The sequence below is a fragment of the Mercenaria mercenaria genome, chromosome 11 (genome assembly GCF_021730395.1).
Source record: "Mercenaria mercenaria strain notata chromosome 11, MADL_Memer_1, whole genome shotgun sequence".
In the NCBI taxonomy this organism is placed as follows: Eukaryota; Metazoa; Mollusca; class Bivalvia; order Venerida; family Veneridae; genus Mercenaria; species Mercenaria mercenaria.
This window is the reverse complement of record NC_069371.1, coordinates 17,191,927-17,218,587: the sequence shown is the minus strand read 5'-3', so window position 1 is coordinate 17,218,587 and position 26,661 is coordinate 17,191,927. Positions and strand designations below refer to the sequence as shown.

Here is a 26,661-nt window from a genome sequence, read left to right as displayed (position 1 = left end):
TTTTACATTTTCTGTTTTATTGCAATGCTTCATATATAAATATAACAAAAATGCTAAATTTATACATTTAACAAGAAAATACCTATAACAAATGTATCATTAATTACTATTAACTGAGGTATAAATTATATATTATTATGCTGTATAATATAACACAAGTAACAGTACCAAAACAAGAGGGCCATGATGGCCCTATATCGCTCACCTGAGTTTAACTGCGTGCTTGACCAAACTTCTTTGCTAAAGCTTCAAAAACAAAAACAAAAACTAGTTGAGAAGGTCATGGTAAAGATTCTTCAAGAAAAGTACTGAAATCTGTTAAAAATTATACAAATCTCTTGGCTGTAGCTTCAAAAACAAGAAAGTAGGTCAGTAGGTCAGGGCTAAGAACATTTAAAGATGAGTACTGAAATCTTTATCGAAAGTTATGGACGTGGTCCAAATTTCTATGCTGTTATGATCGGTGTGCAAAACTGTACATGTCATCTATTTAGTTATTTGGGTTTTACTGCGCACCAACACAGTATAGGTTATATGGCGCCAAACAGGACAACAAATTTTGGTTTTACATCTCATTTACATCGAAATAAAAACATGAGGTATAGAATCAAAATTTGTATACCTGCTGGAATCACAGAGTTACTGCAAAACCAAGTGTTAAGACCCTATTAGTCGCCTTTTATGATCATGCAAGGGTAAGGCAGTGGTTCCAATGCTTTTCATACACAGCTTGTCCCAGAACCACATGGGGTCATGTCATCCAAATTTCAAGGCTGTATCTTAAACAAGAGCTGTCACAGGAGACAGGGCGCTTGACTATTTCAATGCTGGATAGTGAAACTGGGCACATTTGACGAAGCTGGAGCTGTCATTGGAGTGTTTAATGACTCCAATGTGGATGAAATATTGGATAATAGCTTGAGTCTGTGTCAAAAGTATTAAGTAATAAGAGATAAGGATCAAGTGTATCAAAACATAAAATAAGTATAATCCTTAGCAAAAAGGGGGCATAATTCATGAAATATTGGTGCAAGAGTGATGCACCTTGTGTCATGTGGAATCTTTTTTTTTTGTTGGATTTAACGTCACACCGACACATGATAGGTCATATGGCGACTTTAATGCTTTAATGGTGGAGGAAGACCCCAGGTGCCCCTCCGTGCATTATTTCATCACGAGCGGGCACCTGTGTAGAACCACCGACCTTCCGTAAGCCAGCTGGATCAAATCCATTTTGTAATAACTGAGATATAGTGAAATTGCATCAAAATTAACCTTTAATGCTAAGTAAAAGGGGGCATAATTCATGAAAAATTATTATTATATAACTATTTTAAGTCTGAATCAAATCCATTTAGTAATATCTGAGATAAAGTGAAAGTGCATCAAAACTTTAACCTGAAATTATCAATAAAAAGGGGGATAATTCGTGAAATACTGGTGACAGAGTTATGGACCTTGTGTCATATGATGTGGGTGATAAGGTGGAACAATATTTTAAGTTTGAATCAAATCCATTCAGAAATAACTAATTTAGAGTGAAAGCGCATCAAAACTTTAACCTGAAATTATAAGTAACAAGGGGCTGCGTTCAATAAACGCTTGAATGCCCCCGGTGGCATCCTTGTCGATACAAAGCAACCTAAGTCCAAAACGAGGTCAAGTTCAAGGTCAAGGTCAAACTGAGGTCAGGTGATGTCTGAAGATGAGAAATAGTCACAGGTTACATCTGCATTAGTATTAAGTCATTGTAGTTAGGGGTATTGATGCTGGACGAAACGGTCCCATTTGGTTAACCTCGTACGGACGGACAAACGGACAGATGATCACCATATGCCTCCCGCATCAGTAGATGCCAGGGGCATAAAAAGGGGGGATAATTCATAAAATAATGGTGCAAGAGTTATGGCCATTGTGTCATATGATGTGATTGATGATGTTAAGCAACTATTTTAGGTTTTAATCAAATCCATTTTGTAATAACTGAGACAGAATGAAAGTGCATCAAAAGGTTTAAATTCTAAGCAAAAAGGGGGGGAATTCATTAAATATTGGTATCAGAACTATGGACCTTGTGTCATATGATGTGCGAGATGATGTGGCACAACTATTTTAAGTTTAAATAAAATCCATTTAGTAATAACTGAGATAGAATGAAAGTGCACCAAAACTTTAACCTGAAATTCTAAGTAAAAAGGGGGGATAATTCATGAAATACTGGTGCAAGAGTTATGGCCCTTGTGTCATATGATGTGAGTTATGATGTTGAACAACTATTTTAAGTTTGAATCAAATCCACTTAGTAATAACTGAAATAAAGTGAAAGTGCATCAAAACTTTAACCTGAAATTATCAGTGAAAAGAGGGGATCATTCATGAAATATTGGTGCCAGAGTTATGATCCTTGTGCCATATGATGTGGGTGATGATAAGGAACAATTATTTTAAGTTTGAAGTAAATCCATCAAGCAATAACAAAAATAAAGAGAAAGTGCATCAAAACTGTAACCAAAGTGCGGACGAGGAAGGATGCCAATGCCAGGTCCAGTAGGATAGCTCTCCATACTTCGTTAAGTCGAGATAAAAACAAGAAAGTAGGTCAGTAGATCAAGGTCAGAGTCAAGTGACCCCTAATTACTTGGGGTAATCAGGTAATTATAATTAAACAATCTTGGAAATATGATCAGATAATATTTGAAGTGTTTTTTCCTATATAACTCATATACAAGTGACCCCCAAGGCGGGGCCTCTTTTCACCCCAGGGGCATAATTTGAACAATCTTGTTAGAGAACCACTAGGCAATGCTACATACCAAATATCAAATATAGATTAAGCCTTGAATTTTCAGAGAAGAAGATTTTTAGATTTTTTTCCTATATATGTGTATGTAAAACTTGGAGCCCCCGGGGAAGGACCTCTTTTCACCCCAGGGGCATAATTTGACCAATTATGGTAGAGGATCATTAGGCAAATGCAAAATACCAAATATCAAAAGCCTAGGCCTTGCAGTTTCAGGCAAGAGGATTTTTAAAGTTTTTTCCTATATATATAAGTCTAGGTTAAACTTGGGACCCCCGTGGTGGGGCCTCTTTTCACCTCAGGGGCATAGTTTGAATAATCTTGGTAAACGACCACTAGGCAATGCAACATACCAAATATCAAAAGCCTAGACCTTGGAGTTTCAGGACAAAAAAATTTGAAGTTTTTTCCTATACAAGTCTATGTAAAACTTGGTACACCCGGGGCAAGGCCTCTTTTCACCCCAGGGACATAATTTGAACAAATTTAGTAGATGACCACAAGGCAATGCTATACACCAAATATCAAAGGCCTAGGTCTTGTGGTTTGAGACAAGAAGATTTTTAAAAAATTTCCTATATAACTAGAAAATGCTTTTGTAAAAAAGCGCATGTCTCCCCCAATGCAAAGTCCTATAGGCAAGAAGTCAATAGGGGTCAGGAGCAAAAACCAAAGAGACACTGATGGTTGGCTGCAATAGGGATCATCTACTTGGCATGTCCAGTCATCCCGCTAAATTTCAACACTCTTGGCCTAGTGGTTCTCAAGTCACTGTTCAGGCTCCTGTGACCTTGACCTTTGATCAAGTGACCTCAAAATAAATAGGGGTCATCTACTCTGCATGTCCAATCATCCTATTAAGTTTCAACATTGTAGGTCAAGTGGTTCTCAAGTTATTAACAAAAAATGATTTTACATGAACAGGCCACTGTGACCTTGACCTTTAACAGACTGACCCCAAAATCAATAGGGGTCATCTACTCTGCATGTTCAATCATCCTATGAAGTTTCAACATTCTGGGTCAAGTGGTTCTCAAGTTATTGATCAGAACTGGTTTTCAATGTTCAGGCCCCTGTGACCTTGACCTTTAACGGAGTGGCCCCAAAAACAATAGGGGTCATTTACTCTGCATGAACAATCATCCTATGAAGTTTCAACATTATGGTCGAGAGGTTCTCAAGTTATTGATTGGAAATAGTTTTCCATGTTCAGGCCCCTGTGGCCTTGACCTTTAACAGAGTGACCCTAAAATCGTTAGGGGTCATCTACTCTGCATGACCAATCATCCTATGAAGTTTCATCATTCTGGGTCAAGTGGTTCTCAAGTTACTGACCGGAAATGGTTTTCAATGTTCGGGCCCCTGTGACCTTGACCTTTCACAGAGTGACCCCAAAATCGTTAGGGGTCATCTACTCTGCATGACCAATCATCCTATTAAGTTTCAACATTCTGGGTCAAGTGGTTCTCAAGTTATTGACCGGAAATGGTTTTCCATGTTCAGGCCCCTGTGACCTTGACCTTTAATGGAGTGACCCCAAAATCGATAGGGGTCATCTACTTTGCATGTACAATCATCCTATGAAGTTTCAACATTCTGGGTCAAGTGGTTCTCTAGTTATTGATCGGAAATGGTTTTCCATGTTCAGGCCCCTGTGACCTTGACCTTTGATGGAGTGACCCCAAAATCAATAGGGGTCAATTACTCTTTATGACCAATCATCCTATGAAGTTTCAACATTCTGGGTCAAGTGGTTCTCTAGTTATTGATCGGAAATGGTTTTCCATGTTCAGGCCCCTGTGACCTTGACCTTTGACGGAGTGACCCCAAAATCAATAGGGGTCATCTACTCTTCATGACCAATCATCCTATGAAGTTTCAACATTCGGGGTCAAGTGGTTCTCTAGTTACTGATCGGAAATGGTTTTCAATGTTCAGGCCCCTGTGACCTTGACCTTTGACGGAGTGACCCCAAAATCAATAGGGGTCATCTACTCTTCATGATCAATCATCCTATGAAGTTTCAACATTCTGGGTCAAGTGGTTCTCTAGTTATTGATCGGAAATGGTTTTCAATGTTCAGGCCCCTGTGACCTTGACCTTTGACGGAGTGACCCCAAAAACAATAGGGGTCGTCTATTCCAGCAGCCCTATAACCCTATGAAGTTTGAAGGTTCTAGGTCAAATGGTTCTCCAGTTATTGCTCGGAAATGAAGTGTGACGTATGGACGGACGGACGTACAGACGGACGGACGGACGGACAGGGCAAAAACAATATGTCTCCTGGGGGAGACATAATAAGTCTACGTAAAACTTGGGACCCCCCATGTGGGGCCTCTTTTCACCCCAGGGTTTTAACTTGAAAAATTTGGTAGAGAACCATAAGGAAATGCTACATACCAAATACCAAAGGCCTAGGTCTTGTGGTTTCAGACAAGAAGATTTAAAAAAAAAATTCTATACGTCTATATAAAATTAGGATCCCCCGGGTAGTGTAATAATTTGAACAATCTTGGTAGAAGACCACCAGGCAATGCTACATACCAAATATCGAAGGCCTATGTCTTGTGATTTAAAACAAGAAGACTTTTAAAGTTTTTTCCTATACAAGTCTATGTAAAACTTGAGACTCCTGGGGCAGGGCCTCTTTTCACCCCAGAGGCATAATTAGAAAAATCTTGGTAGAGGACCACTAGATGATGTCACACACAAAATATCAAAGCCCTATGCCCTGTGGTTTTTGACAAGAAGATTTTCAAAGTTTTTTTCCAATAAAAGTCAATATAAACCATATGACCCCAGGGGAGGGGTCATATTTGATCCTAGGGGGATAATTTGAACAATCTTGGTGGAGGGCTACTAGATGATGTTACATACCAAACATCAAAGCCTTAGGCCCAGTGGTTTTGGACAAGAAGATTTTTAAAGTTTTTCCCTATATAAATCTATGTAAACCATGTGAACCCCACACAACGGGGCTATATTTGATCAAAGGGGGATAATTCAAACAAATTTGGTAAAGATGATGCCACATACCAAATATCAAATCCATAGCTACTGTGGTTTTGGACAAGAAGATTTTTAAAGTTTTTTTCCTTTTGGTTGCCATCGCAACCAGAATTTTGAATGGAATTCATTTCTTTGACTAATTTTCAACGAGCATCAGGCAAGGAACATTCCTGTGAAGTTTCATCAAAATTGGACTGGTGGTTTAGGCTGGGAGGTGTTGACGAACAAGGTACAACGGACGATGCCAGACAATGGACAATAACTGACCACAAAAGCTCGCCCTTGAGCCCTTCATGCTCAGGTGACCTAACAAATGGAATCATTTATTTACTTCTAGCATCTATCACGATGGTCCAGTATATGGCAATCTTTCTCAGTTTGAACATGATATACACTGCTGTAGGTGTTTGCTAGATGTGTTCCAGGTACAACACTAGACTATTCAAAGCCTTTAAAGTCCAACACCTTTTTGTTGGGGTTAACCTCACACTGGCACAATTATAGGTCATATGGCGACTCTGTGGCTTTTCATGGGCACTGGAGAGAACAATTGACCAGTATTACTGAGCCAGCTGAATGCCTTCATCACATGAAGAGTTTAAAGTCCCTAGACAGGCTTGAACCCACATCAGTGAGAGGCCAGTGACTCAAAGTCAGAGACCTTAACCAATCGGCTACACTGGAAGGGGCAACTCTCACATTTGCCGCTATGGGAACCACATGTTTTACATACTGAATCAAAGGCCCTTTATTTTCTTGAATAACTTGTGATCTATACACCAAGTTTCATGGCAAATCTATTGCATTTTTTAAGTAAACATATTATTTTTTGTAACTGACAGATGGACAAACAAGCAGAAAAAGTAAACAGGCTACATGTTCTCTATACTGCTTTCTTTCTGTACACATGTACCAAGGTTCAGCAAATATCTTGTACTTCATAATTTCTAGCAAAATCCACTTTTGGTCATATCTTTTTCTCTTTTTTGGCATAGTAAGCACATTTGTTGCAAACTGAAAGAAACTGTTTGTGTATTCTCCATATTGCTATCTATCCATGTACCAAATTTCATGAAAATATATCTTGTACTTTTTAAGTTGTTGCAGGATCCCACTTTGCCATTTTTTGTAAAATTCTTTCTTGTTTGTTGCCAGAGTAATAAAATAATGTTTGTTGCCAGAGTAATAAAATAATAGGATATCATATTCAGCATATTCTCCATATTGCCATCCAATTATATGTACAAAGTTCCATGGAAAAATGTCTTGTACTTCTAATGTCATGGCAGGATCCCACTTTGTTATGCACTGACCGAAGAGGGTATGTGTGACAGGGAGAAACCCTCCAGTTTCACCATTTAGAGACTCATAAAAAAATCTGATGCAAAGGCATTAGCCCTCGATGGCTTAAAACCACCATTAACTTAAAACTTAGTTAAAACTTTAAATTCAATGTTTAACACATGTCATCGCCTTGTAAAAGTGTTAGAGGATAGGAACGCTCAACTGTTCTACACCCTTGTCACTAAAAGAAAGTTAAGACAGGAAATTGTGCTTTCAAATGTAAATATCTGTATTATAAAGATTTAATTCAATATTATCTTTAAACAGTTAATAAAAAAGGAAGAAAACTATTATGAAAAATTTTATCATATTAAAGGGAAGTAATTAATAAACAAATAAAATGCATGACATTTATACTGTACTAATGAAACTTAATTTTTCACTACACATCCGTAAATACCTATGGTGTTCCATTTGGGTTGAAAGTCTGCTTTGCGTGCTTGCACATATCAAAATGTCCATGTGTATATTTCCATACACCCATAAATATGTAGGTGCATGCTTATATGGATGTACGCATATATATATATATATATATACATGCACATGTAATTCAAAAGTTAATGCATGTATGAATTTATGCTTGCACATCCATATTTCTTGCTCAAGTTTATATATATATGTCCAACTATAATTACAAGTGCACCTATAAAATTATGCATGCAAACACACAAGTACACATATGAGCACAAAGAATTATGCATGCACATATAAAATTATATGTCAACATATATATTTACACCTTCACTTGATTTCAAAATTCCGTAATGAATGGTACAGTTATGGACTGGACATGAAACAGACCCTTCTTTTGACCTTTTTGACCCCTAAGAGTGACTTTGCAAAACAGGCGGGGCATATAATAATGAAAACAAGAACCGGACAAGTGTGACCTTCGCTCTGAGCTAGAGGCCTGGTTCTTGCATGCGACAAGTCATTTCATTATTGGGTACATTTGTACCAAGTAATTTCAAAATTCCTTGATCAATGGCATAGTTATGGACTGGACATAAAACAGACCCTTTTAATCTATGATCTCCAAGTGTGACTGTGCAAAATAAGTGGGGGAAAATAATGAAAACATAGACATTTTCTAACAAGTACAAAAGGGGCAACAAGTTTGAGTCATAGAACTTTTCCCACTCAAAATACATCATAGTTTTTCACCTCACGTAACCCAGTTTTTAACTTATCCTATTTAACATTCACACAACATTTCATAAATATGAAATAGAAAATGTGACCTATAGAGTGTTTACAAGGTCTTGCTATCAACTGACCTAATGACCTACCTTTTGACCACAAATGCTCCTATAACAAAGTTGTTTGATATTTTATTTTATTGACCCATATATATCCCCAAGCTAATTCTTCATATAAGCTTTACACAAAGTTTGGTGACAATATGTCAATCATAACAAAAGTTTGAAAATCAGAAACCACCTTTTCGATGATCCCAACAAATATTGACCTTTTCTAGTAACTGTTACATTGACTATGACCTAATGACATCTAAATGGCTCTTACTGTTACAAAAACTGTAGGAGGAACTAAGTATGCTAGAAAATAGGCTGGATAGACAGGATAACAAGTGGACAGTTCAAACACTATATGCCTTTAGAGTCATCAACATCAGCAGCTAAAGAATAAATAATTTCAGCATAAATATAAACAACTCAACAAATACATAATTTCATTGTAACTGAAAACGTTTACAAGTTTTCTAACTAAACTAAGTAAATAAATAATTTCAGAATTCATTAAAAAAAAGTGTAAATTCATGCAACATAAACTTATTCCCTGTCAGGAAAATGCATAAATTTCCCAAAAATGGACATAGACCTACAGTGAAACTTGCAAATAAATAAAATGTTTAATTACACGCAAAAAGTAACAGTAATGTATTAATTCACAGTTCTGAACTTTGTATGGCTGCAGTTAATATAATTTTCAATGAGAATATAGTGCACGCCTTACAACTTCTTAAATATCCCTTAAAGCACTTTTATCAAACTTAAATATACCTTAAAATTGGAATTAGCATAATTATTTAATCTTACAAAGTTTCAAACATAAACATGTCATGCAAAGAGCATGTCCTGGATTATCCAAGTAATCCCACCATATTCCCCTGGTAAAAAATACAATCAAATTACCTATCTTACTGCTCAGAGAGAATGTATTTGACAAACACAGATGTATCTGCAATAATTCTGTCCAATACAACCATTCCATTTAGTTTTTACCTTTAGACTAAAATGGAGCTACCTAGTGTTTTCTACTACAATAATGTGATTAGATTTTAAAGATGAAAATAACAATGTTTCAAGAACAATTTTTATAACATATAATCAAATATTCATTCAAACTAAAAAGTTTATAAATACCTCTATTCATTCTTTGCCAAATATTTCAGCTTTCTTTCACAAAATGCACAGAACAAAATTCCTGTCCATTCAAAACTCAATGGAAAATTACAATTAATGTTACCCCCTATGTTTTCACAGTTTCAAACAAGAGCTGTCCGTAATACAGCACACTCTACTTTTCTTAGTGCTTAACTCTGAATAAAAGCTTTGCCAGTAAAAACTATAAAACTTTAACCAAATCATTCTAAGTTAAAAAGGGGCAAAACTCTGTTAAAATTCAAATCAGAGTTATGGGGATTGTTTCTCCTGGTGTAGACTTTGACAGTTAATAGCAGTTTTAAATTTCAAGTCAAAGCTTTGGTAGTAACAAAGATATCCGACTTTATAAAAAACTCAACCAAAGAATTCTAAGTTAAGAAGGGGAATTACTCTGTCAAAATTCAATCATGGAGATTGTTTCTCCTGGTGTAGACTTTGATAGTAAATAACTGTTTTAAGTTTCAAGTCAATAGCTTTGATAGTAGCAGAGATATTTGACTTTACCAAAAACTTTAAACAACAGTGAAGTCGAGCTAAAAATCATGCAAAACACTGAAAGTGCTTGACCTTTCGAACCAAATGGTTTTTTGAAACTTGACATTTCTTATTGGATATTTATCCTTGTTTGTTATCTCTTCATAAAAACATTTAAACAAGAGGGCCAAGATGGCCCTAGGTCGCTCACCTGAGAAACACACCATAACACAAAATAACAGTGTAGAGGGACAGAGTTTTACAGGGAGAGAGTTTTTAAAAGAGCTAATATAGCTTCCTACTCAATCCTTAATGTTGCTATATGTATTATTGTAACAACTGTAATTATACTGAATAAAATATTGTTTAAACCAACAGTGTAAACATGTTTGTCAGACCTAGTGATTTCATGGAAATAAATATTCTGACCAATTATCATTAAAATTGGAGCTAAAATCTTGAGTATAAGTGAGTATTTTCTGTGATTTGGCCTAGTGATCTAGTATTTGACCCCAGATGACCCATATTCGAACCAAACTGACTGAATTTCATGAAGATCAATTGAAAAATACAGCCTCTATCGCATACATAATGTTTTTGTTTGATTTGACCTAGTGACCTACTTTTTGACCCAAGATGACCCATATTCAAATTTGCCTTAGATTTCATCAATGCGATCATTCTGACTTAATTTCAGAAAAATCAATTGAAAAATATAGCCTCTATGGCATACACAAAGTTTTTCTTTGATTTGACCTAGTGACCTAATTTCTGATCCCAGATAACCTATATTTAAACTTGACCTATATTTCATCAATGCAATTATTCTGACCAAATTTTATGAAGATCAAATGAAAAATACAGCCTCTATCGCATACACAAGGTTTTTCTTTGATTTGACTTAGTGACCTAATTTTTGACCCTAGATGATCCTTTTTCCAAATCGGCCTAGATTTCATCAAGGATATCATTCTGACCAAAATTCATGAAGATTAGTTGAAAAATACAGCTTCTATCGCATATACAAGCTTTTTCTTTGATCTGACCTAGTGACCTACTTTTTGACCCCAAATGACCCATATTCAAACTCGATCTAGATTTCATCAAGGCAATCATTCTGACCAAAATTCATGAAGATTAATTGAAAAATACAGCCTTTATGGCATACACAAGGTTTTCCTTTGATCTGACCTAGTGACCTACTTTTTGACCCCAGATGACCCATATTCAAACTTGACCTAGATTTCATCAAGGCAATCATCCTGACCAAAATTCATGAAGATTAATTGAAAAATACAGCCTCTAGCGCATACACAAGGTTTTTCTTTGATTTGACCTAGTGACCTAGTTTTTTACCCCAGCTAACCCCTTTTCGAACTCGGCCTAGATTTTATCAAGGTAATCATTCTGACCAAAATTCATGAAGATTAATTGGAAAATACAGCCTCTATCGCATACACAAGGTTTTTCTTTGATTTGACCTAGTGACCTAGTTTTTGACCCCAGATGACCCCTTTTCAAACTCAGCCTAGATTTCATCAAGGTAATCATTCAGACCAAAATTCATGAAGATTAATTGAAAAATACAGCCTCTATCGCATACACAAGGTTTTTCTTTGATTTGACCTAGTGACCTAGTTTTTGACCCCAGATGACCCCTTTTCGAACTCGGCCTAGATTTCATCAAGGTAATCATTCTGACCAAGTTTCATGAAGATCAGTTGAAAAATACAGCCTCTATCGCATACACAAGCTAAATGTTGACAGACAGACGACAGACGCCGGACGCCGGACATCGAGCGATCAGAAAAACTCACCTGAGCAGGTGAGCTAAAAATACAGCAACTCCTTCCCAAAAATTTTGTAAAAGCATGTTGTCCTAATCAACTACCAGTAGAATTAGAATCAAATTCTTCTTTCTGTCTGTACATTTTTTTCAAAATATCTTGAACAAGGATTTTACTTCTAGTGTTCATGTTTGCATAATCTTCAGGTTCTATCTGACTGATCTCACCTCCAAAAATTGTTTCATTTGACAGAGTTGCATTTCTGGATATATTTAAATTATCTGGTGTACAAAAACTTCCAGAAAATGCAGGCAGTCTGCCAGCAAACAATGCTGTATTGTATGGAACTGCACTGTACGCAGACTGTGTAACAGTGCTATAAAGATCTTTAGACTGTGGCACCTTAAAGTCAAATGGAACGTAGTTTGAGAAATGGCCTGTATCTAGGGAATGGGTATAAATATGTGCAGTGTCCTTTTCTTTCCTCTTGTCCTGAGCTTGTAAACTTACTGAATTACAATCACTTGTATCACTTGTTCCTAAGTGTGTACGTTTGAACAAAGTTTGACTATCTGAGTCAACTGAATCGAAACTCTTACACAATGAAGTCTCACTGTCAGGTATATTCTGCCTGAGCTCCAAATCACAAGTCGAAGTCTGGTTTATACCTGCTCTATCTGCATCATCTACTTTCTGTTCAATAAACATGTCTATATATCCTTCACACTGACTTTGGGTTTTAGCAGCATTTTTTCTGCTTTCATTTTCAAATGGCGGTGAATATTCAGATCCAACAATAATAGGATTATGTTCCACATTATAACCAAGAGTCGCTTTATATTCCTTATTTCTCTCATTGTGTCCATCATGTTGCTTATGGCTTATATCATCTAATACAGGTTTCTGTGTAGCATCATACTGTTCTTTGAGTCTAGTAATGTTACCTTCATACTGAGAAGTAAAGTATGTTTTCATTTTCCTATCTTTTTTCAAACTGTTTCTTAAATCATCAGCTGTGCTGCCATTTATCTGCTTGTGTCTTTCAGCCTCTGAAGCAAAATCAGGATATGCGAGAAGAGGTTCATCTGCATCACTATTCACTGAATTAACCTTTTCTTTCAGTTTTTGTAGTTTATCATCTTGTTCATCTATTTGATTTAACACACTGATGGTCTTTTCTTGACTCGCTTTAGGTTTTATATGTGTTTTTCTTGTTTTTCTATTAATAACAATAATGTCCTCCATCTTTTCATTTTCTGTCATACTTACTGCAATAAATTGTTCTACATCATCATTTGATATAATGGTCTCTTTTCGTCTTGTCTTCATTTCATGATCTTTTTCATGTACCTTCATATGTCTTTTCAGATTAGATGGATAAGTAAATTTATTTTTACAGATCATACACTCGAGCAACTTCTGTGCATTATGTTTTAACAAATGTCTTTTCAGTTTTGATTCACTACTATTTTTATAATCACAAACTCTACATTCATAAATCTTTTCGTCACAAGGATGTTCCTGATGTCTTTTAAGACTTTGTTCATGTACAAATTTTTTATGACAAGTTTCGCATTCCAGCAATGATTCCCCGGTATGACGCATCATGTGACGCGTAAGTGACTCTTTATTGGCTAACTCGACACCACAGTGCTCACATTGCTGCCGACGATCTCCTGTGTGCACATTACGATGCTGTTTCAAAATATACGCAGAGGTAAATGCCTTTTCACACATATCACATTGAAATGGACGTTGTCCTGAATGTTCGAATTTATGTCTCAGAAGAGAGTCGCTTCTTACAAAACTAGCATCACACTCAGAACATTTATAAGGTTTTGAACCAGTGTGAAGTCTAACATGAATTTTCAAACTTGACTGCTGGGTGAACTTTTTGCCACACATTTCACAAGAAAAGGGACGATCATCGTAAGTGTCATTAAAATTCAATTCTCCTCCTGGATGTTTCAAGAGCTCGTGCTGTTTTAAAGAAAACCTGTGTGCAAATGTCATGGAACATAGCTTACACTCATGCGGTTTTTCTCCTGTATGTTTAACCAAATGATCCTTGAGGTAATGTTTGACAGGAAACGACTTCCCACAAAACAAGCAAACAAATGGCTTATCTCCTGTATGTGTTTTCATGTGCCGGCGTTTATTTGTGGGGTGGGAGAACTTCTGGCCACAGATATCACATGAAAAAGGTTTCTCTCCTGCAAAATAGTGAAATTATAAATGCCATTAATTGTTTGGTTTTTCTTTTACAAATATTTCAGCCTTGATAAAACTCTTGACAGTTAACATTTAAGTATTGACAGTCAACATTTAAGCATCAGTAAAACCCTGACAGAACTCTGACTGACAACATTTTACCATTAATAAATTTCTGACAGTTTACATTTTAGCAAAAGCAAGCAAATTCAGTATATCTTTATGGTACCTCCTGCCAAATAGCTTGTTTTGTGCATGAGGACTATATTATGAAAATGCGATAGTTTGTTGGTTCCTATTTCTTACCAAATCTAGGGGGGAAAACTCTGCCCTATAGTGATCTATATTTGTATTAGGTTGCATGAAGATCCATCAATGGGTTAGATACTGTGTTTTGTGTGAATTTATACATTTTAAAACATGAAAATGGAAATAGCTCTGCAATTACTGAAAAGATCCTGCTAAAAGGTAGCAATCTATGTTTTTGTTAAACAATGAAATACTCTATCTTATGGGAATTTATGGATTGTAAAACAAACAAAGGGCAATAACTCTGAAGTTTATGAAGTGATGCTGACAAAAGTTGTGCACCATTGCCCTATAGTGTTCTACATTTGTGTAACTTGCATGATGAGTCATCAAAAGGTTACTTAGACACAGTAAAAAATCTCTAGTTTCTACCAAATTAAGGGGTAAAACTGTGTAAAGTGTGATAGCTAAAATACTTCTTGACTTGTAAGCATTTTCATTTTTTTTAACAAGTCAAGGGGCAAAAATCTGATTTTACTGGGTCAAAGGGGATAACATTACATTTAAGTAAAATTGCTAATTAATAATTATGTGAGGTTTGGTGATTCAAGTTAAAATAGCATTGATAAAACCCTAACAGTCAACATTTAGCATTGATAAAACCCTGACAGACAACATTTTAGCTTTGGTAAAACCCAGACAGTCAACATTTTAGCATTGGTAAAACCCTGACAGTCAACATTTTAGCACTGGCAAAACCCTGACAGTCAACATTTTAGCATTGGCAAAACCCTGACAATCAACATTTTAGCATTGGTAAAACCCTGGCAGACCACATTTTAGAATTGGTAAAACCCTGACAGTCAACATTTAGCATTGATAAAACCCTGACAGTCTACATTTAGCATTGGTTAAACCCTGACTGTCAACATTTTAGCATTGGTAAAACCCTGACAGTCAACATTTTAGCATCGGTAAAACCCAGACAGTCAACATTTTAGCATTGGCAAAACCCTGACAGTCAACATTTTAGCATTGGCAAAACCCTGACAGTCAACATTTTAGCATTGGTAAAACCCTGACAGTCAACATTTTAGCATTGGTAAAACCCTGACAGACAACATTTTAGAATTGGTAAAACCCTGACAGTCAACATTTAGCATTGATAAAACCCTGACAGTCTACATTTAGCATTGGTAAAACCCTGACAGTCAACATTTAGCATTGGTAAAACCCTGACAGTCAACATTTAGCATTAATAAAACCTGGACCGACTACATTTAGCATTGATAAAACCCCCGACAGTCTACATTTAGCATTGGTAAAACCCCCGAAAGTCTACATTTAGCATTGGTAAAACCCTGACAGACAAAATTTTAGAATTAGTAAAACCCTGACAGTCATCATTTAAGCATTGAAAAAGCCCTTACAGTCTAGCCAACCAGTCTTCTTCCCCTCTGCCTGATTAAAATGGGACATACTTTAACAACAAACTACCTGGCACCAGTTAATCTCCGGTGGGCCAAACACTCTTAGCTACAGATATATGTAACGTTAATACTCAACTGTGCATTTTATTTCCATAGGGTCTTCCACATCAGCTACTTTCAAGTACAATGTCTCAGACTTTTATCTGTCTCTTGTATATCTTACAGAAATCACATGTTTCAAACCGCTGTTTATGCAATCAACAGTTTACAATACAGCAAATACTATGTACACTTCATCAAACTATGTTGGTTCCTTTTGTGTCACACCAAACAAGACAGTGTTTTAATTCATAAACATTACCTGACATTTATGACATACAGTCATTACATACTATACAAGGGAGGAGTAGTTACCTGTGTGTGTGACTGTATGTAGACGAAGTCTTGACTGTGATATAAATCTTTTATTGCAGACCTTAAAATACACAAAACATGATATTACAGTAAAACTCTGATGGCTTGAAAATGAATGGGGATTTGCTAATTGTTTGAGTAAGCAAGGGTTTTGAGCAATCTTAACATAAAAAGTGTAGAAAGTGTAAGGAAAGTAGTTAGTGACAACATCAACTATAATTATGAGCTAGCTCTGGTGTTAGAACCATCAATGCTAGCGCAGGCAGTGTTTCACTGTATAAGCAGTGAGATGAAAACATCATATTCCTAAATGATAATAGTCTAAAACATAAAGTTAGCCCTAACGAAATAGAACATTTATAAAACATACACTGTGTGATCAAAAAATCACTTTAAGAGAAACACACAAGTAGTAACCAGCAGAATTCAGATTTAGGACAATTCCAAATCTCTGCATTTTAGGTAGTTCTGCATGTCTGGATTGAAATTTTTTCTACAATGTAGAATTTGATCAAACTCTTGATTTTTCAAAACTTCAGAATATACCTAGAAAATTCAGCAAATAAAAAAGATTGGGTCGTGTGCTTGATTTCTTGCTAGACTGATTTGAAAAATATGGACCTCATGCAATATTTCATAATGGGAGTCTATGGGAAAATCATAACTTTCATAACATTTTCGCCAATAGAAATTTTTCTACAATGTAGATTTTGATGAAACTTCTCACAGTTGTGAATAAAGACATGGCCTATAAACTTATGAAAGGTTTGTGTGCTGATTTTTAAGATATATGACCATGACTAAAGTGCACCGGACATTTCACGCTAATTAATTAAGACATTATTTTGAATTATTTAACATGTCATATGTTTTAATACCATATTTTGACTTTAGAAATATAGCAACAGTGCCATTGTAAATAATTTATTCACAGGTTGCGATTAATTCATGAATTGATTTTCATTTTTGTACGCCGAATCCAGGTTTTATTCTATGTTTTCCGGATAAATGACGTTTCGCCATCACTTCCAGTTTATCAAACATGTATGCAAAACTACCTTTAATAGAAGCTACCACTCTGGTAATGTTATACAAAGTGTCATGTAAAAACTGTCTACTGAGTGATTCACAAGGAATTAACTGCTTAACTGACATAATGTAACAAAACTTTAAATATAACTGGATAACAAAGTTATACCTCACAAATGTATTTTCCTTCTTTAAAAGGCCTGTCATCATTACCACCATCTGGGTGAAGATGTTCCTTGTGTCGTTTGAGTCGATTATCTGATGTAAAAGCTTTACTGCACAGATCACATACATAGTTTTTAGCTTTTTTTGTCTTACGTCCATAATCTATGACTTGATCTTTTCCTTCCTCTACAGAACCTTCATTTATTTCTTGTTCAATAAACTCAGCTTTCTCCTTTTTGATCACAATATCCAGTTTACATTCATAGTCCTCCTCATTATAACTGTCTGTCTCATTACCATAATCTAATTCAGTGTCACTTTCATCATCATTGCAACTTCCGTCTTCATTGATTCTAGTTCCACTTCTACAAGCACCACTTCCACTCTTTCTGCTAAACTCTCTCTCAGTTTTTTCTGTATAGTCTAGAGTAAAGAAGCTGTTATCATTTCCAACAATATCTAAACTATCATCACTCTGTTGGTATAGTTCAGCTTCCATTTTAACAAAGTCATTTCCCTTTGCTTCAAGATCCTCATCTTTCAGGCTATTTCTTTCAATCTCTAGTCCAGTGTTTTCATCTGAATTATTTTCTTCTTCAGGTTTAACAGCTAAAGATATGTCATAATTTTCAAAAGAATAACCCACATCAGCATCACAAAATCCAATATCTGAATCAAGTTCTGTCTTCACAATGCTGTTTTCAACTGTCTCACTAACACTGTAAGCTGGTTCATCCTCAATTTCTGCATTTCCGTTTTCACTCAGTTGTTTGATATCATTTACCAGTTCATCCATCATTTCAGATTCCTCCTCAATTTCTTTCTTTATATCCATTTCTTTGAGTTTTTTTAACGCCTGCAATGCAAAAGTAGTTTCATAATATGTTGCCTTTGTCTGAAAAGAAAATGCCATGAACAACATTTTATAAATCCTTCAACAAGTCCTCTTAAATTAAGGTAATTCTGTATGTTTGAAAGAAACAGTGGTCTACAATGTAGAATTTTATTAAACCATATTTTCTATTTAAAGAGTCATTGTATCTAAAGGGAATTCAGCCAATAACAAGAGCTGTCACTAATGGTGACAAATGCACCTTGACCATTGACCTGGTGACCCCAGTCAGTAGGGGTCATGTATTCAATAAGTACTATCAGCATGTGAAGTTTGAAGGTCCTGGGTGCAGTGGTCCGCGAGTAAAATGCCTTCATGCAAAATGTTAACGTTGTTAACGGACGGACAGCTGAAAACTAATATGCCTCCCTTTGGGGGCATAAAAAATATAGTTGTTTGCTCGAGTTTTTGTTAGACTGATTTTAAAATATTGGTTCTCCAGTCAATTTTCACAATGAGCGTCTATAGGAAAAACTCACTTTTAATGACATTTTCACGTATAGAAACAGTTCCACAATGAAGATTTTAATGAAACATTCAATTTTGTAGATTTACCTATTTTCAATCATAAGACCAAATAAAATGTATAGGTCTGTGTGCTCGATATTTCATAACCTGTCAAATTAATATCAATGGCGGCTCCTTACAGTAATTTTATGTTATTATTCTTAATTATTTTACATCAAAACCTATCTTTTGTCAAAATTTACCACAAGTACAGCTGCCTATTAAACACTTGATACACAAGATATAATACATTCCCAGCAACATCTATCCTACCTGTATAACGGCTACCTGACATAGGTTTTTCCGGATAAACGATGTTACGCCGTCACTTCTGTTTAATCAACATTAATCAAACCTACCTTACTGAGGCTTCCTTTATTAAGTCCACACAGCTTTTTAACATGGTTTATATCATAATATGGGTGCTGGCATTTTGGGCCATTAACAAACTGTTTTAATAATGCAAATATTAATTGACTCAGCTCATTTGACATAAAAAATAATATCAATTATTGTATCTTAGAAAATGAATTTCGAACCAGTTCCCTTTCAACTGACAAATACTAACATACAGCATAACAAAATAATTGGTGGCATTGTCCGCTAAGACACCAGTTTTCTTTCTGTCACACTGCAGCCAACTGATGTTTTAAAAGAAATTTGTGAAACTCATAATATTTCTGATTTTCAGCTTTATACAGTGATAAAGATAAATGTGTCTGCAAAGTGTACACAAGGACTTTAACAAGAGCTGTCTGTTGACAGTGGGCTCAACTACTGATGGAAGTATGGGTTCAAATTATTACCAGAGATTTTAAGACAAAAGAAGAAAAATATAAAAGACAAACTGTGTACCTGTATTTGCAGATCTGGATAAGTCTTGCACTATTTGGCAACTTGTGACAATGATGGAAGCAAGTGTTCAAAGTTTCAAAGCCATATATCAAACAGTTTAGACAAAATGTTGAATGGTATGCCAAACTTTACTAATTTCTATGTCAAAAAGGGCCATAACTGAGCTATAGTCCTTGTCCTAGTTATGTACTCTTGCCTACAGATGGAGATCATGATGATAAACAAGTGTTCATAGTTTCAAAAACACATGTCAAATAGTTTTGACAAAACGCTGGCTTGTACCAAAACTGAGCCAATTTCCAAGTCCAAAAAGGGCCATAATTCAGCAAAAATAGTTGGCACAGTTTTGTTATCTTGCCTACAGATAGAAATCGTGATGATAAGCAAGTGTTCAAAGTTTCAAAGATACATGTCAAATAGTTTTGACAAAACATGGAAAACTAAACAAATTTCTTAGTCCAAAAAGGGACATTATTAAGCCAAAATAGTTGACAGAGTTATCTACTCTTGCCTACAGATAGAGATTGTTATAACAGACAAGTGGTACGAAAAACTTAACCAAGGTGTGATGCCGCCGCTAATGCCGTGGTGAGTAGGATAGCACTACTTATTCTTTGAATAGTTGAGCTGAAAATGCCCCATCAATACAATGTCATGATCAATATTATATTCTTACAACTTATATAAATATGCCCACAGTTTGATATTCACATACATTATTCATTAAATCTGATTCATTTGTGATACATGTTGCATGACCACTGTCACCTATAGCTTGTATTGCTGTACATAATCCATGTCATACACACCATCCATTTACAAAAATTAAATGTTACTACATATTTATTATGGTAGGGATTACAACTGCATGAACCTATTTTTTTTTTTTTTAATTTTCTTAGCTTTTTCATAATATTAAACAGCTGTATATTTAAATCATTATTGACTTTCATTCTAGTCAAATTAAGGTGTTTTTCAAATTCTTTTATTGATTAATGAGCCACGCCATGAGAAAACCAACATAGTGGGTTTGCGACCAGCATGGATCCAGACCAGCCTGCGCATCCGCGCAGTCTGGTCTGGATCCATGCTGTTCGCTAACAGTTTTTCCAATTCCAATAGGCTGTAAAAGCGAACAGCATGGATCCTGACCAGACTGCGCAGATGCGCAGGCTGGTCTGGATCCATGCTGGTCGCAAACCCACTATGTTGGTTTTCCCATGGCACGGCTCATTTTATGAACGTTTTAAATTACATCAACATCACCAGTGTTGTGGTTTAACAACATAAAACTCAACTTCCTATCACTGAAAACACTGGTCAGTTTTTTAAAATCTTTCAAAAGAATAAGGACTTAAACCGATGATTGATATTCTCTCCTGACAAATATATATATCTATATCTGAATACAACTAACCCAAATACAGGCTTGGTCATGCTTCTTATAGCACAGCAATATCATTTATTTATTACGCATAATCATATATATATAAATAATTACATTATGAACATCTTCTTGGATAAAATTTCTTTGAATATCTAGATGAGGCATTTATAATTTGTCCTTGACTGTACACTGTACCTTTAAGTATTCATAGCAGAGCATATGCAGATCATTAGAATCCTGAACCCAAGGTTACAAGTATGAATCCTGTTGAGGCAGATGTCTTTGCTTTCCTTCACCATGGTGACAGTATTGGTCAGCGGTCAAAGATAACACAGATTGTCAGAACATTTCCTTAAATAAACAAAGTATAGAAGTTTAAACTTTTCAAGAAATTAAGACACGAGGGCCATGATTACCTAAGTTTCACAGCTTTAGCAAGCTAGACAGTGTGCAACTTTGGAAGAGGAACATAATATGCTCCAAGTGCTGAAATTTTCAAAGGCAGTAAAGTGAATGGCATAAATTAGTATGACAGAGGGCAAACTGCTCAAACATTTAATACTAGTACATTTTTAAAATTGGTAGGAAAAAATACATACAGACAATTGTAGCAGGCTGCGGGATTTATGTTAATTATCAAATTTTTTCCAAAATTACTAATTACTAATGTTCTAGAGATTTAAACCAAAGTAAAAAATACACAGAATGGCAACAGGTGATAATCTCGCATGAGCTGGTATCAGTGTGTTATCTTACTGAAGAGTTTGCCCACTTGATCAATCGTGATCAAATCAACAGACGCTTATAAAATTAAAGTATTACACTGGCAATATGACCAGCCCGTAATAAACCAATCGGGTCCAATTTTCAAACGACAACTGTTGATTTATCAGACTTTCAGTCATAAATTTATTCCTTCCCCATGTAGAAAATACCAATAACATTAAAATAACACCATTATCATTATAAACAAACAATCTGATAGAAACTTTTTCACGACACAAATTTTTATCCTTCAGCTGTCTGTTTCATACACCAGAAATAGCTTCCGAACTAATGGAGCATATCATGGTCTCAAACATCATGCGCCATCTCGACATCAACAATCTTCTCACACCTTTTCAACATGGCTTCCATTCTAAACATAGCTGTGAGACTCAACTATTATCCTTCACACAGGAAATTTTTGACAATCTCCAATCTGGAAAACAAACAGATCTCATTCATTGTAATGGATTTCTCGAAAGCTTTCGACAAAGTCGATCATCAACTTCTTCTCTATAAACTTATGAAACTTGGTGTCAACAAAACATCTCTATCCTGGATTCAATCTTTCCTTAGTAATCGTTCTCAATCTGTAGGCTCACACTCTGATTCTTTACCAGTTATTTCAGGGGTTCCCCAAGGTTCAGTGTTGGGTCCTTGTCTCTTTCTTTGTTTCATCAATGACCTTCCCGACTCTGTTCAAAGTAGAATACGCTAATTTGCTGATGACACCATCATATACCTCACTATCGACTCATTAGCAGACTCCTACAAACTTCAAGATGAACTGACAAAAGTAGAAGAATGAGAACGTAAATGACTAAATGGTCTATGGAATTTAATCCTGATAAATGCGAAATCATAAGAATCTCTAAAAAAAGAAAAAATATCATCTTTCCATATAAATTACATAATCAAGAACTAAAAACCACAGAAAATGCTAAGTATCTTGGGATTACTATTAGTGATGACTTTAGTTGGAAAAAAAATTTTGAATTTACATCTTCAAAAGCTAGTAACACCCTCAGATTTATAAAAAGAAATGTACAATGTAATAACCGTAATATCAAAGAAACTGCCTACAAAACATACGTTCACCTACAATTAGAATACTGTAACACCATAATGGCATCCATGGCAGAAAAACTTAACATATGGGATAGAAAAGGTACAAAGAGCTGCAGCCAGATATGTTACGAATGACTACTCATACCAAAGCAGCGTAACATCAATGCTTGAAACTCTTAAATGGCAGACATTTCAAACATGTCAAGTTCCGTGGACAATTTTCCAGGATATTTCAGTTGAAAATCCAGGATATTTAGTGAAAATCCAGGAGATTTTTTCGACGAACATTTTTTACGAAACTTTTTGTCGAACAAAATACTGTGTAACAGATAAGATCTGATTTGGGCAATGATTTAAGCACCTAAAGTTGCATTTTAAAACATTTTAACCTTTATCATGATGAATACAATTGATTCTGCCTTTGTGACAAGTGTAAATTGTCCATGCAGTCTGATCATGATCTGCACTGTTTGCCATTTATCTGTCAGTATGAGTATCTTTTTTGTAAGCACCCCTTTTAACAGTTACCGGTACTGTCCAAAATGAAAATTTTCGAAATTCTGCAATGTAAACAAAAACAAGAGCTGTCACTAATGGTGACAAATGCCCCCGCAGCACCTTGACCTTTGACCTGGTGACCCCAAAGTCAGTAGGGGTGGTGTACTCAATAAGTACTATCAGCATGTGAAGTTTGAAGGTCCTGAATGAAGGGGTTTTCATGTAAAGTGCCTTCACGCAAAAAGTTAACGTTGGCCCCTGTGACCTTGACCTTTGACCTGGTGACCCCAAAGTCAGTAGGGTTGGTGTACTCATAAAGTACTATCAGCACGTAAAGGTTGAAGGTCCTGGGTGAAGTGGTTCGCAAGAAAAGTGCCTTCATGCAAAAAATTAACGTTGGCCCCTGTGACCTTGACCTTTGAATTGGTGATCCCAAAGTTAGTAGGAGTGGTGTACTCAATAAGTACTATCAGCATGTGAAGTTTGAAGGTCCTGGGTGCAGTGGTTCGCGAGTAAAGTGCCTTCATGCAAAAAGTTAACGTTGGCCCCTGTGACCTTGACCTTTGACCTGGTGACCCTAAAGTCAGTAGGGGTGGTGTACTCAATAAGTACTATCAGCATGTGAAGTTTGAAGGTCCTGGGTGCAGTGGTTCGCGAGTAAAGTGGCTTCATGCAAAAAGTTAACGTTGGCCCCTGTGACCTTGATCTTTGACCTGGTGACCCCAAAGTCAGTAGGGGTGGTGTACTCAATAAGTACTATCAGCATGTGAAGGTTGAAGGTCCTGGGTGCAGTGGTTCGCAAGTAAAGTGCCTTCATGCAAAAAGTTAACGTTGACCCCTGTGACCTTGACCTTTGACCTGGTGACCCCAATGTCAGTAGGGGTGGTGTACTCAATAAGTACTATCAGCATGTGAAGTTTGAAGGTCCTGGGTGCAGTGGTTCGCGAGTAAAGTGCCTTCATGCAAAAAGTTATCGTTGGCCCCTGTGACCTTGACCTTTAACCTGGTGACCCCAATGTCAGTAGGGGTGGTGTACTCAATAAGTACTATCAGCACGTGAAGTTTGAAGGTCCTGGGTGCAGTGGTTCGCGAGTAAAGTGCCTTCATGCAAAAAGATAATGTTGTGACTAACGAACGAACAAACTAACGGACGGACAGTTGAAAACTAATATGCCTCCCTTCGGGGGCATAAAAACAAAAACATATAGATTTATAGTAGATTTATAGTAACTTTATTCAGTTATTATTACAGTATTGTTTGAGCTGCAGGGTTGTTTTTTTACATTCTTAGACTTTTTTGCAAATGAGCAGAATCTAACATGGAAATAAATCTATTTCACGGTTTTAAATCTATACCGAAAAATGCTTTTTACTCATCAAATAAAATACAAAATCATAGCTGTTAAAAAAATGTTAAAACCTATCTCTAGTTGTTATCTCAGTTATGCCATCAGTGGAAATGATTGATTGATCACTCCAATAATGGTTGGCTCTTTAATCTATTCAAATGTATCCCTAAATATATCATTTCACGCTTAAAATCTTCGATAAGACAGTCAGTTCCTGTCTTATCATCATATTATGTCAGTATCACCACTCGCCAATTAACACAATCTAAAAATAGCACAGTACACACCTGTCTGCAGAATGTCATCAGCGCGTGACCTTGTTAAACTCTTTGTCATCAGCGCGTGACCTTGTTAAACTCTTATCAATATACCAGTAGGGTGATAAATTACATCAGGTTCAGTGTGTAATTGGGGATTTAATATGAAAAAGGAAACCATTAGCTTGGAATTTTGTATTTCCGTATGTCCGGGAAATAGAAAGATAATCCGTGAGACTCCCGGACGATCTGGGAAACTTGACATGTATGCCTGCATTAGAACAAAGAAGAATACATGCATCTTTAATTATGTTGTATAAAATATCACACAACCTCGTCTCTGTAGATCATAACCACCTGATAACCTGTAGAAATTTAAACTTTATCATTCCATCTTCAAGAACACAACAGGGTTTTTTCTAGCTAATTTGGGAACATAGCCTATACCCCCAAAATTGGGAATTTTGACGCATGAATGTTTCTAATTGGGAAATATTTAGTCCCATAGGATATAGTAAAGATGTGTTTAAGCACTTTCTCATACACTTGTTTCACATTGTACAACCTCTTTTAACATACTTCCATTACAAATTTGTCCATAATTTGGTCAAAGTTTGTGCAATTTTGATGAAATTTTATTCAGAATGTAGATTGGGAATTTTTGCACATTATTTTGGGAAAAATACATACTTTTTGGCACATTATTTTGGGAAAAATACATACTTTTTGGCATTGGGAATATATCCGTATAACGGCTATAAAAACGGCCAAAAAAAAACCCTGCACAATATCATATGAACTCCTTTTTTTTCCCTGCACAATCAGATACTGGAACGCCTTACCTTATAACATCAAGGACAGTGTGAACCTTCAGTACTTCACATCTGACCTAGACTTGTATATGTACTAATGTTTTTATTTTTAACAAGCTGTATATATTACTGCTCTTACTCTCTTAACATCTACATCTACAGGGATACTCCCAACAATCAATTTCTGATCATAACTGGGAGGTCAATGTGAATATCATGTAACATAGCAACATGCTTTTAACAACTGCCCCGACCTCCCAGTTATGATCATAAATTGTGTGTTGGGAGTATCTTCGTAGATGTAAACATGGTAAAATGAGATCTCATTCAGCTGCCATGTTGTGTTGGGGAGATTTGCTCTCTGTTTTTCAAGTTGCTGATCTATTTGTTTTTATGGCTCTTTTGTTTAAACACAGGTGTATATGTATTGTACACGATAAATGTTTACTACGTCTGCACGGCAACATGCGCAAACGACAAAACCAATAACTTTACATGATGGTGTACTGTGACTTAGTGTAGATCTATCCTCCATTAGTTTGGCTCCGAAGTTTTGACGGTAAAATTGCCCACGGGTCACAAATATAAAACAATCCGTCAAATTATTTTGACTAACCTAAACTAAACTAAAGCAAGAGTTGTCTTTGCAGATCATGTTTAAATTTAATTCGGCCTAAATTTTAGCCTAAAATTATTACATGTATATATGTACCTAAACCTGGTAAACTGAGACGATCCTCTACATCATTTGCAAATTTTCTTCCTGCATAACAAGACGAGATACAAGAATCTGTTGTTAAAAATATAACGTAAGCGTTTTGTTGTTTTCCAACATAATTTGGATCTCTAGTATCGCAAATATTAAGGTAAGGTCATATATAAAAAAGAAAGCGTGTTATTGTTTTGGATTAACTGTAATGTAGGTGAAAAGAAAAATAACTTTTGATACAA

The 26,661-nt window shown here is 35.8% G+C and overlaps 1 protein-coding gene across 2 annotated transcripts; it reads right to left on the bottom strand.

Annotated features, from left to right (window-relative positions):
• On the bottom strand, positions 1-26,661 carry LOC123532165 (zinc finger protein 37-like). Of its 2 annotated transcripts, none has more exons than XM_053518657.1 (5): positions 26,423-26,661; positions 21,157-22,162; positions 17,325-18,176; positions 16,127-16,187; positions 1-14,035 (listed from the first exon to the last, which is right to left on the bottom strand). In XM_053518657.1, the coding sequence occupies exons 2-5, from the start codon at positions 21,178-21,180 to the stop codon at positions 11,919-11,921; spliced, it is 3,054 nt and encodes a 1,017-aa protein (XP_053374632.1). In that variant the 5' UTR covers positions 21,181-22,162; positions 26,423-26,661; the 3' UTR covers positions 1-11,918. The 2 variants fall into 2 exon arrangements, with proteins under 2 accessions (XP_053374632.1, XP_053374633.1); XM_053518658.1 differs by having other exon boundaries at positions 21,157-21,312.